Genomic DNA, 18,585 nt, shown 5'->3' with positions numbered 1-18,585 from the left:
AGAGTCAGAACATAAAATGAAGTATATCAGATCTAAAACTTCTTGACGATGGTGAAGAGTCAATTGAATAAAAATTTTCTTGCACATTATCCATCGTCTAGTAAATATAAAACGTAAGGTCCGGAGATAGGGATTAGCTCTATCTAGTGGGCCCAACTGTGTAGGAACCTGAAGACGGAGATAGAGTCCCATCTCCGAAACGTCGTTTTACGTTTTATATTTACTAGACGATGTATAATATCCAAGAAAAATTTTATTCAATAAAATGAAGTAGATTACAGATAAAATGAAAAACGCAAAACGAGTAGAGCCTGCCTTACATTATATTTTAGTGATAATTTAATTAGGAGAGAATCCGCTAAAGGTATCGTAGCTAAAAGACAAATTACTGTCCAGGAACCAAATCAGGCTGGTAACAGAATTGTTAACTACAAATCACGAGCCTCTCAGAAAGCGCCAAGTGCAGAAATGTAGACAGGAGGATGAATCCTCCTCTGTTAATCTTCCAATCCTTCTCCTTAACAAACCACATTATCCCTTAACCCTTAAAACTCAGATCTGTCAGAGATAACTCGTCAATGTTTGTCATAATGCGAGACTGGAAACCATAGAAATATCATTGAGCGGAAGGATATTGAGCACGGACTATTTCGTGAACGGATTTCGAACCAGCATTAGGAATCACCGTTCTCTAGCAACTGTACGCACAACGGGGAACTCTATACCAATGGAACACATTCTGAGAGCTTCGAATTCAATAAACAACGACAGTTTTATATATTCGTTCTACACTTTTATTTTAATCGCTGGACAAGTAACTTAACAGGCAGACTGGAAATTCTTCCTAGTCATAACGCAAAGACAATGTACATTTGACCAGAAACCACGCACAAATGCGGCTACAATTCATACACCGCCACCTTCTTTGCTTTGACGTCATAAAAAAATCTTAAATCACCAAGTTTCAAAGGATGTATCTTGCTTCAACTTCGGATAAAAAAGATAGCAGAGACATTCATTCTGCTGTGGGCTGTTAACTTGAGAGCGACTCAATGCTTACTGTCTCGTACAGTGCGTGGGTTCATCACGCTCGCTGCTCGTAACGTCCTCCAGCTACAAAGATGAATGCCCAATGCCATAAGAAGCAATACGATGAACAAATGACAGCCTCAATCGCGCAACGAAGCCGCGCACGGCGTTCGAAATTAAACAAGCGACGATCAGCGGGCGAAAAAATGTGCACGAGATTTGAGGTTCTCGCGTCAGTAAGGACGTCCGTTGTGTATCTGCGCTGCGTTACAATGGATGAAGGCATTCTTCGTGCTGGAGAAAAATTTAAATGGCGACGATTATAAAATCAAATACAGCAGAAAAAACCCCCGTTAATAACAAGTTAAAGCCGCCGCCCGGCAGCAAATGTAACACACATATAACATTAAATGCGTATATTTTACCATCACACAACAGAAGACAGTGCACATCATGCGATATGAATTTATTTTCCACTGCTAATGCACGCATTTAAACGACTTGCTTGAGATTTACGTGGCTGTAAGTTGACGTTAATCATACTCGGATGTGTTCCATAATTAGCAGTCAATTTATAACAGCTGTTATTTATAATTCAAGTCACTGAGTAGAACAGTTAACTATTCGAAAGATTAATATTTTAATATTTTCCGTCAAATCACAATTTTAATAAGATAATAGAATATAAAATATTTAAAATATCATTTCACGTTCCGCATCGAATGATCGATTTACAAATTGGAATGTCTCTTACGACATGTTTCGGTTATATTTAACCGTCCTCAGGTATAAATTAGATTGATAAAATTTAAAACTCGAATTACAAACATTTACAATGTTATGCAGTTTATTGAAATGTTCTTATCAGATTACTCTTATATATTAGAACGTGAAATGATATTTTAAATATTTTATTATCTTATTAAAATTGTGATTTGACGGAAAATATTAAAATATTAACCTAATTCACAATATGACGCAAATATACTACCTTATTCGAAAGATCTCAAAGACACAGCTCACTGGAAATGTAAGTAGCGTCCATAAATCACCTGTTCCACCATCACCAGGCAGTACGCATTAACGTGAAGAAACACGCGAACCTAAACACCAAAGCTTTCTGATCACTTACAGACATCCGTAACAGCTGATTATTCGGATTCACTCTGTATGAATAATATTAAACACAACCCGGAAACCACTCGTAGCCGGCAAACTCAAGGAACGAACAACAATATTTCGCTAAATCCTGGGTCACACAACTTACTATGGGTTACCGTAATCTGGTTCTCGCGAGGTAGAATCTCAGGATGTTACATGGATTCAGGGCGCGGCCAATGTGATCAACGCTTAATATGACAGACTTGAAATTAATAAATAAACATATAAACATTCAGCTTAATTGTTCCTAACGTCATTTAGCTGATATCTGTAGTTTTTACGCCCAATAAATAAAACATAATTAAACCAATAAAACGTCACTTCTCTACGCATTTTAAACGAAAGAGAAAGTGATCCAAACTACGTTATCCGGAATAGTTCCGTTGCCACCGATACGCCATGTATAAATTTAGACTAAGCAGTAGCCTTTCAAATTAAATTACGACTTCCTCACTCTCAAGTTACTGAATGCGATCGGATTTTAGAACAAAAATGGGTATTTTATGAGGTGTTAGAATGGCGTTACAAAGTTCTTAAGGCGAGGTTTAAATACAAGAAAGGATTTTGTGCAGTTATGACTGGCCTCGAGTTTCTTGATCATACGAGCAATGCTTAAAGGCATTTTGCAGATCAAAAACAAATCACTTCATTTATAGAACTACCTACACGATACAAACAAGCTGGTCAGTAGTTCGTCAGTTGTCCTCTGTTACGTGACGCGACAAATATAATTAAATAAAAATTCCGGAAACAAACAAACTCAAAATTGAAGATTTCTGTCTTCTGGGTTGTTGCGCTGTGTAGTCTGGTCGATGTTAACCAACGTTTCAGAGGTGAATATCGCCCTGATGACGGAGGCAGTACGACCTCTGAAACGTCAGTTAACATCGACCAGACTACACAGCGCAACAACCCAGAAGACGGAAATCTTCATACTCATCGCCCTGATGACGGAGGCAGTATGACCTCTGAAACGTTGGTAAACATCGACCAGACTACACAGCACAACAACCCAGAAGACAGAAATCTTCATACTCTGATGACGGAGGCAGTATGACCTCTGAAACGTCAGTTAACATCGACCAGACTACACAGCGCAACAACCCAGAAGACGGAAATCTTCATACTCATCGCCCTGATGACGGAGGCAGTATGACCTCTGAAACGTTGGTCAACATCGACCAGACTACACAGCGCAACAACCCAGAAGACGGAAATCTTCATACTCTGATGACGGAGGCAGTATGACCTCTGAAACGTTGGTAACCATCGACCAGACTACACAGCGCAACAACACAGAAGACAGAAATCTTCATACTCTGATGATGGAGGCAGTATGTCCTCTGAAACGCTGGTAAACATCGACCAGACTACACAGCGCAACAACCCAGAAGACAGAAATCTTCATACCCTGATGATGGAGGCAGTATGACCTCTGAAACGTTGGTTAACATCGACCAGACTACACATCGCAACAACCCAGAAGACGGAAATCTTCATACTCATCGCCCTGATGATGGAGGCAGTATGACCTCTGAAACGTTGGTTAACATCGACCAGACTACACAGCGCAACAACCCAGAAGACAGAAATCTTCATACCCTGATGATGGAGGCAGTATGACCTCTGAAACGTTGGTTAACATCGACCAGACTACACAGCGCAACAACCCAGAAGACAGAAATCTTCATACCCTGATGATGGAGGCAGTATGACCTCTGAAACGTTGGTTAACATCGACCAGACTACACATCGCAACAACCCAGAAGACGGAAATCTTCATACTCATCGCCCTGATGATGGAGGCAGTATGACCTCTGAAACGTTGGTTAACATCGACCAGACTACACATCGCAACAACCCAGAAGACGGAAATCTTCATACTCATCGCCCTGATGATGGAGGCAGTATGACCTCTGAAACGTTGGTTAACATCGACCAGACTACACATCGCAACAACCCAGAAGACAGAAATCTTCATACCCTGATGATGGAGGCAGTATGACCTCTGAAACGTTGGTTAACATCGACCAGACTACACATCGCAACAACCCAGAAGACGGAAATCTTCATACTCATCGCCCTGATGATGGAGGCAGTATGACCTCTGAAACGTTGGTTAACATCGACCAGACTACACATCGCAACAACCCAGAAGACAGAAATCTTCATACTCTGATGATGGAGGCAGTATGACCTCTGAAACGTTGGTTAACATCGACCAGACTACACATCGCAACAACCCAGAAGACGGAAATCTTCATACTCATCGCCCTGATGACGGAGGCAGTATGACCTCCGAAACGTTGGTTAAAATCGACCAGACTACACAGCGCAACAACCCAGAAGACAGAAATCTTCATACCCTGATGATGGAGGCAGTATGACCTCTGAAACGTTGGTTAACATCGATCAGACTACACATCGCAACAACCCAGAAGACGGAAATCTTCATACTCATCGCCCTGATGATGGAGGCAGTATGACCTCTAAAACGTTGGTTAACATCGACCAGACTACACATCGCAACAACCCAGAAGACAGAAATCTTCATACTCATCGCCCTGATGACGGAGGCAGTATGACCTCTGAAACGTTGGTTAACATCGACCAGACTACACAGCGCAACAACCCAGAAGACAGAAATCTTCATACCCTGATGATGGAGGCAGTATGACCTCTGAAACGTTGGTTAACATCGATCAGACTACACATCGCAACAACCCAGAAGACGGAAATCTTCATACTCATCGCCCTGATGATGGAGGCAGTATGACCTCTAAAACGTTGGTTAACATCGACCAGACTACACATCGCAACAACCCAGAAGACGGAAATCTTCATACTCATCGCCCTGATGACGGAAGCAGTATGACCTCCGAAACGTCAGTTAACATCGACCAGACTACACAGCGCAACAACCCAGAAGACAGAAATCTTCATACTCATCGCCCTGATGACGGAGGCAGTATGACCTCTGAAACGTTGGTTAACATCGACCAGACTACACAGCGCAACAACCCAGAAGACGGAAATCTTCATAGTCACCGCTGTGAGAACCTCAAGTCTTACAAACTCAAAATTCCACTTCAACTGCTCTATTCCCATGCATCCGAATAAGCATTCTGTTGCTTAAAAAATACTGTTTGAATCCCTAAAGGAAATAAGAGTAAAAATACAGATCTGAAGATGGAGACGTCGGTATCCTCCTACAAGTCTACGAGGCGTCACAACCCATAAAAGCAACGTCAGAAAAAATCTACTTTCTTACTGTACACAAAACAGACAAGCAAAGGAAGTCAGAACTGGCTCTCCCGCCTGGAATTACTTTGGAAAACAGAGCTGATTTCGTGTTTATCAAAATCTGCTGAATACTGACAGTAGATGCGACAACCAATAATCCGGAAATTTGTTTGTGTGGTAATGTATCGTGAAAATCCAACTTCACACGGGCACGTGTTGACAAACGGAATACGCTTATGCACTATGCCCTCAGATAAGTCTACTCGAATCATAAACAAATCGAGGAAGGTTCAATTTCGTCAGGGAATGACATACGAGGTTTGGTCGCTTTGGCGTAATAACACGGGCACGAGATAAATCTTTCCGGTCAATCACAATCCAAAATACTGAACGCCAGGATATAAAATTACAGATAATGACATTTAAAATAGTCTTCTCACGATTTTAAATTATAAAAATTCCGCAAATAATTCTACCGCATTAAACACTTCGGTCCTAGAGAATTACTATTTCGTTCGGTTTCTGGTTACTCGCACAAGAATTACTTAAACTTTAATGCACTAAAATGTTCCTAAAACCACAATGAAATGTTATTTTAATTTATTTATTTATTTTAATCCGTCTGATCACAATATTTAAAATTTCTTATAATTAAGATAATAAAATATCATTCATGTTCCATATCGATTGATCGATTTACATTTCGGAACATTTACACATGTTTCGGTTTCTATAAAACCATCATCAGGTGTAAAATATATCTAAGAACTTAAAACTCAATTATGATTTCTGTAGTTTTTCCATTTTTGGGCGAAGGTGTTGTTTTTCTTAAATGTTATTAGATGTACATATCGGCCTGTAAGTAAATGATTGAAAGAAACACTAAAGAATTTGAAAGAATTTATAAAAGAATTTAGAGAATAAAATGCAAAATATATAAATTATAGTTAGAAAGTATCAATAAAATAAAAATAAAAATAAAAATAAAACATACCAAAGATGTAGGAGAGTTTTAAGTTCTTAGATATATTTTACACCTGATGATGGTTTTATAAAAACCGAAACATGTTGTGTAAATGTTCCGAAATGTAAATCGATCAATCGATATGGAACATCAATGATATTTTATTATCTTAATTATAAGAAATTTTAAATATTGTGATCAGACGGATTAAAATAAATAATTGTTATAATATTCACAATATGACGCAATTACACTATCTTTAATATATTTGTTAATTTTCATATAGTTATCGTTTCACTCATATCAATTATTACTGGATTCTTATCATCAGGTGAAGATGGAAGATTTAATACTCGACTTACGTAATTTATAATATAAGCCTAAGAAAAATGTCCAGACTGGCGTTCATATTGATAAACGCTGTTGCATTCTTTTTTTTTGTAGTGTTCTGTCTGACGACAGGTCCATATGAACAGGATCCTTCCATCCTTTTCTCGGACTGGGACCTGTTCATATACGTTCTTGGCAGATGATCCAGAAGTGGTTTGCCATTGCCTTCTTCTGTGTGTGAATGGGATGCCACGGAGAAACCGGGGAAGCCCCCGGAGGAAAACTCCGTGTTGCCTAGACCACGGCCTTGCCCAACACAAGTTATAAATTCGGGCACCGCCGGGAATCGAACCCGAGACCCCAGGATTACAAGGCCAGCGTTATAACCGCTAGACCACCGTGGCACAATTACAATTACATATACATGGAATCCGGCAGTTCTCAAAGAAATTACATTTTAAATCGATGTTCTGTTTGAACTGTATTACTTCTGTCCACAAGTAAGGACTCCATACATCACTCCGTCATCTTGTGCTGTCTGGATAGAAGATATTTATTCATTGGGATTCGCTGCAGATAAATCATTCGCTGATCGAACATCCATACGTCACATCGAGATTATCGATGGACTATGTTGGAACGTTGTGACCCAAAATAAGAACTCGTCAATGTGATATCAGCAGTAATAACATTGTTCTTTACCCAAATCTACCCACGATCTAAAACTTTCTCGCACTAAAATAGTGTGATGGCTGCAGACATCGGGTAGAAACAGGTTAATTTAATTATGGAACATTACAATTGCCTACGCCATGAAAAACCTTCTTTCTGGGTAACTCTGTGACCACATGAAGTTCCTTCTGCCAAGATGGACGATTCACACGACCTTCTGGCAACCCGCATCACAATTCTCAACATGTCGTGTAAGTGGAACTGCTTACCGGCTGAATCTAATTGCCCCGTGAGGCGCTGGCAAACCTGTACACAAACGTCCCAATATGGACTCCGGACAACGCGACCACCGCTAACCTATGCTCCGTCAGCGAACCTACAACTTATTTCCTGCATGATACAAAATATAAGATCTAGCTCGAAGTCCAGAAATTCTTCGATTTGACTGTCGCGTAAACAGCATCCGTAAGCACGATGGGTTTTTGCAAGACTTTAGTTAGTCCAAGAGAGCGAGGAGAAGCAGCACTGAGTACCGCTGACGGAAGGTAATCCATTATTACCAGTAACCAGTGAAAGCAAATGCAAGTGATCTGTAACAGAGTTAGATAAAAAAAATCATACCCTACCTATGACAGTATGAGTTACGTTCGCTCCGAACCATACTGGTTTCATTACTTTCACCGAGTAAATATTCGCCTTTATGAGTGACAAATCTACCTGCCAAAATTGTGTAAAACAAGGTTTAATTCTCAAGTATTCTTTTTACAATAATTATTCTGTAGCAGTTATTCAATTCAATTAATTTATTTAAGTGTTTGCCAACAGTAAGAAGCCAACAACAGGCAAACACTGATAATATATTTTTTATTTTTATTTATTAGTGTTCTGTCTGACGACAGGTCCATATGAACAGGATCCTTCCATCCTTTTCTCGGACTGGCACCTGTTCATATACGTTCTTGGCAGATGATCCAGAAGTGGTTTGCCATTGCCTTCTTCTGTGTGTGAATGGGATGCCACGGAGAAACCGGGGAAGCCCCCGGAGGAAAACTCCGTGTTGCCTAGACCACGGCCTTGCCCAATACAAGTTATAAATTCGGGCACCGCCCGAGACCCCAGGATTACAAGGCCAGCGTTCTAACCGCTAGACCACCGTGGCTATACTGATAATATATACAATAATAATGAAATAATAATGAAAAATAGTACACAAACAGATTAATTAGACTTATACATGTACAGTATTAAATATAACAGTCAAATGCAGGGAAGCCCAAAAAGGAAACAATATTAAACACAAAGCAAAATAAATAAATATAAATAAAAACAAATAATCCACCTAGGGAATAATAACAATAATAATAATAACGCTGAAATAAAATATACTTTCATCCCTCAAAATAAAACTATATAGTACATAAGATATTGTAAATGCGTCATATTGTGATTCATAAGTATTAAAAATATATTAAAATTTTTGCCGTCAATCACAAATATAATAATGTTAAAAGATTAATCTTTTAACACATACTAAAAACAAAATGTATTTCGGAAATAGATGCTGCACTATGTACCTCAGGGGCAAGGTTTATCTCGGGTGCATATTAGTAAATACCCTACAAAGTGGTGAATAGATGTAATAATAATCATTTATCCTCAATTCTTAACCTTAATTCTGAAACAATACGCCGAAAATGTGATAATTTCAGCGTTCCCACAAGAGACTTGAGGTTCTCGCAGCGAAATAAAGATATCGGTCGTGTCTTCCGGGTTGTGACGCAGTAAGTGGTTACTGTCGTTTCGGAAGGAGACGATACGTCACTCGTAACTCGTTACTAGTAACAAGCTACAACCCGGAAGACTATAATCGACGTCGTTCTCTCCTTACGGACACGCAGAGAACTGACAGGACACGCGGATACTTTCAGATACCTCATACGGAGCTCTGGTGCGCGATATCCTTGCCTTGCCAGGGGCTACAAGAACAACAAAATTCTCATACAAAATGACCAGGTACGCGTAGGCGACGGCAGTCAAGTTGATGTTGCTCACTGCACTGATGATTATGTACGAGGACTTCTCTCTCTCATAACCATTCGGATGTTAAGAGTGCTTATACGGCAGGACCAAGGACACGAGAATAAATGTGAACCTTCCTATCGCCAGTAATCCAGGCAGTTATTTTATACGCACAAAACAACTGGCTGCACATTTTCGATTAATTTAAATCCATTATTAAGTTTAAGGTTTACATACGTCATGTTTGTGTTTTCTGATTAAAATATATAATAAAATTCAGGTCAATACACAAAACTTTATTTAGATGTTAAAATTTAAAATTTAAATGTTAAAATTTTAAATTTTAAATTTGCGCCATTCAACACTATAAGGATGTTACAATAGAGCGCTTTCATTTCCTTCACAACATGTTTCGATGTAATACATCATCTTCAGGTGTTGTCTTTTAAAACTATTTTATATTATAATGCATGTCTTTCAATATATTCATTATTGTAGCATGTGTTCAGCGGAACACATGCTACAATACCTGAAGATGATGTATTACATCGAAACATGTTGTGAAGGAAATGAAAGCGCTCTATTGTAACATCCTTATAGTGTTGAATGGCGCAAATTTAAAATTTAAAATTTTAACATTTAAATTTTAAATTTTAACATCTAAATAAAGTTTTGTGTATTGACCTGAATTTTATTATATATTTTAATTTAAATCCGTTGAACTCGGGAATTGCAAATGACAGCGTGAGGTGTCAATGATAAATTGGATATGAACAGTAGCCCTAATGATGGAGACGGTAGGCGCCTATGAAACGTCACTCAATTCCAACGAGACGACACGCAGTCATCTTCACCAGAAAGTTATTTTGATACTCAAAATTATTTTCGGGATCTAACTCCACTTGGCTTTTCTTTCTAACACAATTACATTCTCAGATATCACGAGAAAAGCACGAGATACTTGCATTAACGATAATTAAGTCGAGGTTGAAACACGGACGACTGCTACGTTAAGTATACAGAGGGCCCCAAAATCAACGGAATATTAACCTTTTTATCGATCTCCGTCTGCCATGAAGCTAACGGTGGTTATTTGAATAAAAATTTCCTTGGATATTATCCATCGTCTAGTAAAATATAAAATATAAAACGTAAAACGACGTTTCGGAGATGGGACTCTATCTCCGTCCCATCTCCGAAACGTCGTTTCGCGTTTTATATTTTATATTTTACTAGACGATGGATAATATCCAAGGCAATTTTTATTCAAATGACTCTTCACCATCGTCAAGAAGTTTTAGATTTGATAACGGTGGTTAATCTGAACAAGTATATTTATTAAAATGTCTTCATTTCATTCACTGGATATGTGTACACATCTTTTGACACCATGAACGTTTAAGATGAACATTTGCGGAAGCCTAAGCATTAGGGTCATTAATAAGAACGGGTTTTTGTCTTGGTACCTGTTGGTGTTAACATGTTAACACGCTACGCTGGACAAACTGGCCGTCACAAGAATCTACCATGTAGACATCAATGTTGCGTTCTCATTATCAGATCTAATTTCAAGAGATTTCATCTAGTTGCGATATACAAAAAAAAAAACTCCTACACAATACGTCAGTTCTAACCTGATGTTAAAAAATTAAACTGGGATATCCACCTCAATTAAACTTTCTTGTCTGACACTCAAACGCTCACTCATCGCTGTGAAAACCTCAAATCTTACAGAACTCATCCTGTCGTAACATTCTCTTACAAGAGCTGCAGGCCTACAAACAGCACACCCAATTTTGTACCTCCTTAAAAATGCCATGTGTGGTTCTGACATTATACGTCCACCATCGCCGATCTGTTGTTACAAGTGCTGCAGTGTTATAACCATTAGGCGAATGTGCCTCTTCACAAGAGACGCGGACTGCAAAACAGAAACACCAAGTTTTGTAACTTTCATTCTACGCCTACTGTCTTCAGCCTGTTCCTAACCGTACTGCCCTCACTGATAATAACCATTAATGGCAATAACTAATATTTCGCTATGTCAGAATGCAGACGGTCACTGAATGCCTACCTCAAAAATTTGAAAAATATCTCTTGAGCAGAAAACTGCCTCGGGTGGGAAGGAAGCGATTTGACTGTGTGCTTTGTTTTCAAGCAGGACATTTAAAATATGGCGGCTTGTAATTAAAAAGGGTGATAAAACTTAGTCTAATGGCGTTTATATATTCTTCCTTGCTATTTCGCACATCTGACTATAATTTAAGTGAACTTATTGTTATTATTATTTGGTGTTCTGTCTGACGACAGGTCCATATGAACAGGATCCTTCCATCCTTTTCTCGGACTGGCACCTGTTCATATACGTTCTTGGCAGATGATCCAGAAGTGGTTTGCCATTGCCTTCTTCTGTGTGTGAATGGGATAATTGTTGGGATGCCACGGAGAAACCGGGGAAGCCCCCGGAGGAAAACTCCGTGTTGCCTAGACCACGGCCTTGCCCAACACAAGTTATAAATTCGGGCACCGCCGGGAATCGAACCCGAGGCCAGCGTTCTAACCGCTAGACCACCGTGGCGGTCTGAACTTATTGTAGATACAAATAAATTGTTTCAAAGTCAATCTCACTACACACGACACAGCACAAGGCAACAGACGCCTTCTCTGTGGTTCTTTCCCCCTTCCGTCAAAAACCTTAAAACGTAAGACATGGACGCAATCCGGTATCAAAAACAAACAATAAACGACGCTACGAAACTACAATTTCCAAACCAATGTCCTAACAGCTGAGTCTTTGGTATGAAAGAGATACCAACCTTCAAACTCTTTCAAATACAGGGCTACCACTTTTTGTACGGCGTGGTCTTCAACGCCTTATCTGCAGCGTCGGCGACGAGTAATAACGACGTTCATCAAGTAAGATTTCAGGTTCACACAGGGTCGAGTATTAAGATGACTGTCTTCGCCCTGATGATGGAGGCAGTAAGCACCTCTGAAACATCGGTAAACTCAACTAGACAACACGGGGCAACATCCTAGAGAATCATCATCTTCAATGTTCATCACCGTTCGCGCTTCTTAAACAAAATTTATGTGAAACTGATACTTCCGACTGATTTTGGGCTACGAAACTCGTAAACCGGAACAAAACCGCGAATCCTGACCGAACACGTTCAGTCGTTTCTGTAACTCGTTGAAAGCATTTTGTCGCATTAAAATATCCTTTCCTGTTTTAATACTTAGTAGTTCTTGGTTTATCCTGCGTATTACACAGTCCACAATTTCCCCGTTACTTGGGGGTGTTAACTACACTGAACAGACGACGTGCACTCGCGTTAAGTAAATATGTACACTTACTGGGGGTTGAAACTAAACACACAAGAAAACGCCACAGAACCCATTTATTTTTACTGGGGCTTACTCCTTTGGAAACAAATACACAACGTGATCGAGGTTTTCACAGCAGTAAAGACGATGATAGAGTTCTTCTGGTATTTTGGCGTCGTGTAGACTCGTCAGTATATTAATATTTTAATATTTTCCGTCAAATCACAATTTTAATAAGATAATAAAATATATAAAATATTTAAAATATCATTTCACGTTCCGCATCAAATGATCGATTTACAAATTGGAACGTCTCTTACGACATGTTTCGGTTATATTTAACCGTCCTCAGGTATAAATTAGATTGATAAAATTTAAAACTCGAATTACAATCATTTACAATGTTATGCAGTTTATTGAAATGTTCTTATCAGATTACTCTTATATATTAGAACGAAGGTATTGTTTTTTATAAGGCGTGGTTCATCTGATGTTCAATATTAGTCGGTGATGAGTTGATAGAGACATGACGTGTATAGCGGAAGACATCTAGAAGTATTACTATGTCGGGTCGAGGTTTAATACGTCAGTATATTCCAACGTTTCGGAGAGACATACTGTCTCCAGCTCTTGAAGATTCAGACAGTTTCGTCGAAACATTGTCATCTACCAACGAGTTTACACGGCGTCACAACCCAGAACTTCATCAACAAATAAGAAACAGGGTGCCTGAAGGCAGTAACTGTTTGCACAGAATAAAAACCGACGAATATCAGCTTCGTACACTTACTAAGTCGACATTCTTACCAGAATTATCGCAATTTTCTTTTATGTAAAAAATTACTGTTGCTGGTATTACCTTTCTGATGATGAAAAGACCAGAATTTGACATGTATGTTGATAACAGTTGAATAAGAAATATATGTTTTGTTTATCTAAGTAACATGCATGAACGAGCAATTGAACACCGATGTTGTCACCACTCGTAACATATGATCTTCATTCACAAACGAGTGCCATGCGGCCGAACCTGGCAGTGCGTGAATCGCGGACCCTCCACCAACGAGCCTGTTAACCGGGGCGATCTGCGCGACTGCGTGGATCTCACCCCATGGCGTCACCCGTATTGATGAAATGAGCTGGTCGATCCCATTTCCTCTCGGGGGGTAAAGTCGGGAAACCAAGACAGCCTTCGAATAAAATGTGTTCGGCGTTTCGATACACAAAATATTTGCGAGAATTGCACGCGGCGGTGTAAAGAGGCTAATTACATACATCTGAAGTTGTCGATTTACATTACCAGCTATTGAAGATAATTCCAAAATTAGAGTCTCTTTTTCACGGACAACGCGTAGCATCCGTATAAGTGACATTTCGGCGAACTCAACACCTGACCACCGAGAGGAAGCCGATGACAGAACCTGCCATGACCTGCTCCAGACTGAAACATCGTGAGCCATGTTACAGTATCCAAGTAAAATAACCGAAACTTTAAATTCATCGTCAAAATCTATTCTTTCCACAGAAAGTGTTATCACATTGTCAATGCCTATTTTCGTGTAAGTTTGTTCCTGAGCGTCAGTGCACGTGGAATTCAAGATTTCCGATCCGAAATAAAAACAGCAGAACAATATACTTACCCAAGCAGTTTCCACGTACGCACATATTAAAATAACCAAATTCTGATACAATTTCGCAGGAGACACACCAAAATGTGAGGATTATCACCTTCCATATATCGAAACCGAAATGTATCCACATTGGGCCACTTAAAGTCAATGTTTCCTGCAGATTGTTTGGATTTCCTCACAGATCCGTCTTATAGCGATATCTTTAACACCCGGAGTGAGCAGATACCAACCGTAACCCTGTTCCTATTAATTCACCCAGTAAATATGTAATTAAATTGCAATTCGTCCCAGCAGCCCAATGTCCTAGAGCTTAGAAATGGCTCATGACCTGCCTTCCGCATTCGAGACCCACCCTTGGCTCACGTCATAGCCACGACGGCGACAGCCTCCACATTTTCGTCGTCCCCACTGACGTCGACGACCAAAATAGCTTTCTTTATTAATAGTAATAACCATCCTTCCTTCTTGTGACAATATGAGGGTTTCGCATTCGGAAGGGTCGTGTTCGATTCCACCCCAAGACCCTACGGCATTTTACCCACGCACTGAAAATGGCCCAAAACTTACGACTCGGGAACTCATCCTACCAACAAACCATGACACATGCTCAGTTTCACGCTTTGCACTTCGGGGAAATCCCCCCTCTCGCCGTTTAAAACTGACAGGAGGGGTTGGGTAGACCCCCGGGGCCAACCTGGACGTGACAGCTCCTCCTGTCCGGAATCTCCCAGCATGTAACCAGTTACTATGACAATTCAGCTGTCCGAGCATGCAAACACATGAAACAAACAAATAACGATGGAAAGACTCCGGCCTTGTCTGTGACTAGTAGCCGTCCTTTACAATCCTTCATCGGTCACAGTTAACGTAGCAACGTTAATCAAATACGCGGCACACGGAGAATTCCCACGCAACCTTGAGACTTTCCGGCAATCGCAACGAAGACCGACTATCTCCAAAGATCTCATTACATATTCACATTTTCTACCTAATCTGAGATAACAAGACGGTTGGTTAAGAAAATGTGGGTTTTGGAAATTCATTTGACGCCTAATGGAAACGTTAACTGGTTACCGTAGTAAACCGACGTTTCGGGAACAAACTCTGTCCCCATCTTCAGGATTCTGATATGACTGGATCCTCGGAAGTCGCCTGTTACAGAGTTTGTTCCCGAAACGTCGGTTTACTACGGCAACCAGTTAACGAGGATGATTGCCCGAGAAGATTTTATTGATCATAGATTAAGGCTGAAGACCGGGCTTCGAACATCCAACAATTACAAATGTTTAAAGAATATTACGGGTGAGACGTTCCTCCCCAAAATGAAAAGTTCTTTAGTGAACATCTTACACAGGGCGGAAACAAAGTCTTCAAAGGTTATGTTTCAATGTAAATGCAGCATCTTTTAACAAACACATACATTCTCTACCGCAATCATGCTAAAAAAATATAAATATGGACTCAAAAACCGGAAGTGCAAACTTATTTTATTTAGTGTTCTGTCTGACGACAGGTCCATATGAACAGGATCCTTCCATCCTTTTCTCGGACTGGCACCTGTTCATATACGTTCTTGGCAGATGATCCAGAAGTGGTTTGCCATTGCCTTCTTCTGTGTGTGAATGGGATGCCACGGAGAAACCGGGGAAGCCCCCGGAGGAAAACTCCGTGTTGCCTAGACCACGGCCTTGCCCAACACAAGTTATAAATTCGGGCACCGCCGGGAATCTAACCCGAGACCCCAGGATTACAAGGCCAGCGTTCTAACTAGACCACCGTGGCTCTAAGTGCAAACTACAACCTAATAATTCAACTTTCGAATAATACTGCAAATTCACGTGCGTCGACTTTAACGGTACAAAAACTTAAGCCCATACGCAAGCCAGAATTACAGATTAAACTCCGTCTCAATAACGGACTGCCTGCACTTCGATGTCGCCTTAACATGGCGGTGGACGTTGCATGGGCTAAATCCCCATAAACATTTTCTAAACTGTGTAGAAAATACTGTCGTATGTTGGGAAATGCGCACAAACGTGCATGTTTCGTGACTGAGATTTCAGGTTCTCAAGGCGGCAAGAGAGAAGACGGCAATCTTCTGGGTTGTTGCGCCGCGCATTCTGGTAGAAGTTTACCGATGACGATGCGGGTAACGAGCAACCCTGAAACGTCGATAAACTTCTACCACAGTGCAATTAGCAACAACCCAGAAGTCATCTTCGTGCATGTTCAGTCGACTTCGGTGTAGTCGGTCAATTACTGTGTTCTATTTCTGCAGACTACACGGCAATACACACCACAAGTATTTACGATACCAGAAGTATTTCTAAGGCGGAACAGGCCGGAGAAGACGACGTATTCAAACCCTAGCATAACTGAAACGCTCCAAATACGGCGCACTGTGGTTTAAAATTCATCTTAATAGCGTGTTCTTATGTACGTAGACCCAAGTTGAGGTGAGTCTGAAGATGGCTGTCTTCTGGGTTGTTGCGACTTGTAGCCTGGCGGAAGTTTACAAACGTCCCTGCTGCATCCATCATCAATACGACCGCCCTGATGATGGATACAGCAAGGACCTTTGAAACGTCGGTAAACTTCCACCACACCACACAATACAACAACCCCGAAGAAAGCCATCTTCCAGGCTGAAATCATTCAGGGAAACACGAGGCGAGACCACAAAAGACATGCCAGTAGTTCCCGGTGTTTTTGTATGTAAGACGCTTTTCCACACCCATTCAAAAGGTATTTAAATATAGTAAACAAACACAAATGTTACACGGGAAGTTTCACTGTCTGGGGAGTTCTCACAACGATAAAATGTAGACTACACGACTACATTACGTCACAAACCACACTCAGGTTTAAGTTGCATCTGCAATTATTAATACAGTTCACAGACCAGGAGAAAATCCCTGCTAGGAATTCGATATACGCGCATGCGCAAGATTTCGCGGTGAGTGACGACCCATCCTAAAAGCATTCGTTCCACAACCACTGAACGAACAACAGACGACAGGCTTTCATGTGTTCTAATGAGTACAGCTTTAAGATTACCTCACAGTGGCACAGCGATTTAATCTAGAATATTATCGCAACACCCACAGAACACAGACCAGGAGAAAATCCCTGCTAGGAATTCGATATACGCGCATGCGCAAGATTTCGCGGTGAGTGACGACCCATCCTAAAAGCATTCGTTCCACAACCACTGAACGAACAACAGACGACAGGCTTTCATGTGTTCTAATGAGTACAGCTTTAAGATTACCTCACAGTGGCACAGCGATTTAATCTAGAATATTATCGCAACACCCACAGAACACATTACAAGTGCGCTCACAAGACGCTACTCTTAACTGCTTGATGTTTTCAGTCTGTGTAGTAGCCTTCAACTCTGACGTATCGCACTTCCCACCAATAGCAGCCCTCTAGTCCAGTTGATAAGTAACATTCCCCCCGCACCGACCAGAAACGACTTCCCCCAGTAGGGTTTTTCTCGTGATCTGTGGACAGTACTTTTACGTTATATGTATGACATCACGTACTACACATCCAAACAATTATAATACTGGTACAGCTTTATGCAATACAGATAATACTTTTATAAGTTGTATTATCATCTAATGAGGTTATGTAAAGCAGAAGCAATGCAGATGTCATCAAAATCGCGCATGTATGTGAAATTAAGATTATACTCTACATAATCTGATGCTAAGCCGCAATGATAAATTACTCGTAATTGCATATTATAAAATATAGGCGTACAAGGAACATTAGTAGATGGCACATGAGTTCTCTAGGCGATGAGTGTGAAGCTGTCTCTCTTTTAGAATGTAGCACCATATAGTCTGGAAGATATTTATCGACGCTTCAGTGCAGGTCCTCTAAAACGTCGATCAATACCTACCAGATTACATGGTGCTATCGATTCATAAGCAAAGATGAAAACCTGTTTGAGCAATGAAAATATTTGACTCGGGATTAAGACTTAACTGGTATTAACAAAATCAAAAAGTCATACCAATATTTACAGTTCAATACGTAACAAGTCCCGAACACCGGAGGTACGTATTTCAATCTGGCCATCATTGCAGCCTTTTACGACAGTTCGCATTACTTTTCTATGATAAATGCTCTTACAACAGCTGCTACTTTGAGCAAGCCTTCAATAATTTTCAATTATAACAGAACAAGGTATCCGAATTG

General features: G+C 40.3%; 1 protein-coding gene across 5 annotated transcripts in view; it reads right to left on the bottom strand.

Annotated features, from left to right (window-relative positions):
• siz (Brefeldin-resistant Arf-GEF family protein schizo) overlaps positions 1-18,585 on the bottom strand; it is a 48,082-nt gene that overhangs the window by 22,576 nt on the left and 6,921 nt on the right. Inside the window, exon 1 of one of the 5 annotated variants that reach the window (XM_022081828.2) lies at positions 18,401-18,494. The exons of the other annotated variants lie outside the window; for them this stretch is intronic. Coding sequence (XP_021937520.1) covers positions 18,401-18,468 — 68 coding nt within the window. The 5' untranslated portion in view covers positions 18,469-18,494. Of the gene's footprint in view, positions 1-18,400; positions 18,495-18,585 lie in introns of those variants that run through there. 5 annotated transcript variants of the gene reach the window in all.

This window comes from Zootermopsis nevadensis, unplaced genomic scaffold, assembly GCF_977971745.1.
Source record: "Zootermopsis nevadensis isolate Lab colony 2312 unplaced genomic scaffold, Znev_1.0 Znev_ptg000025l, whole genome shotgun sequence".
NCBI classification, from domain to species: Eukaryota; Metazoa; Arthropoda; class Insecta; order Blattodea; family Termopsidae; genus Zootermopsis; species Zootermopsis nevadensis.
This window is presented reverse-complemented; position numbering and strand designations above follow the sequence as displayed.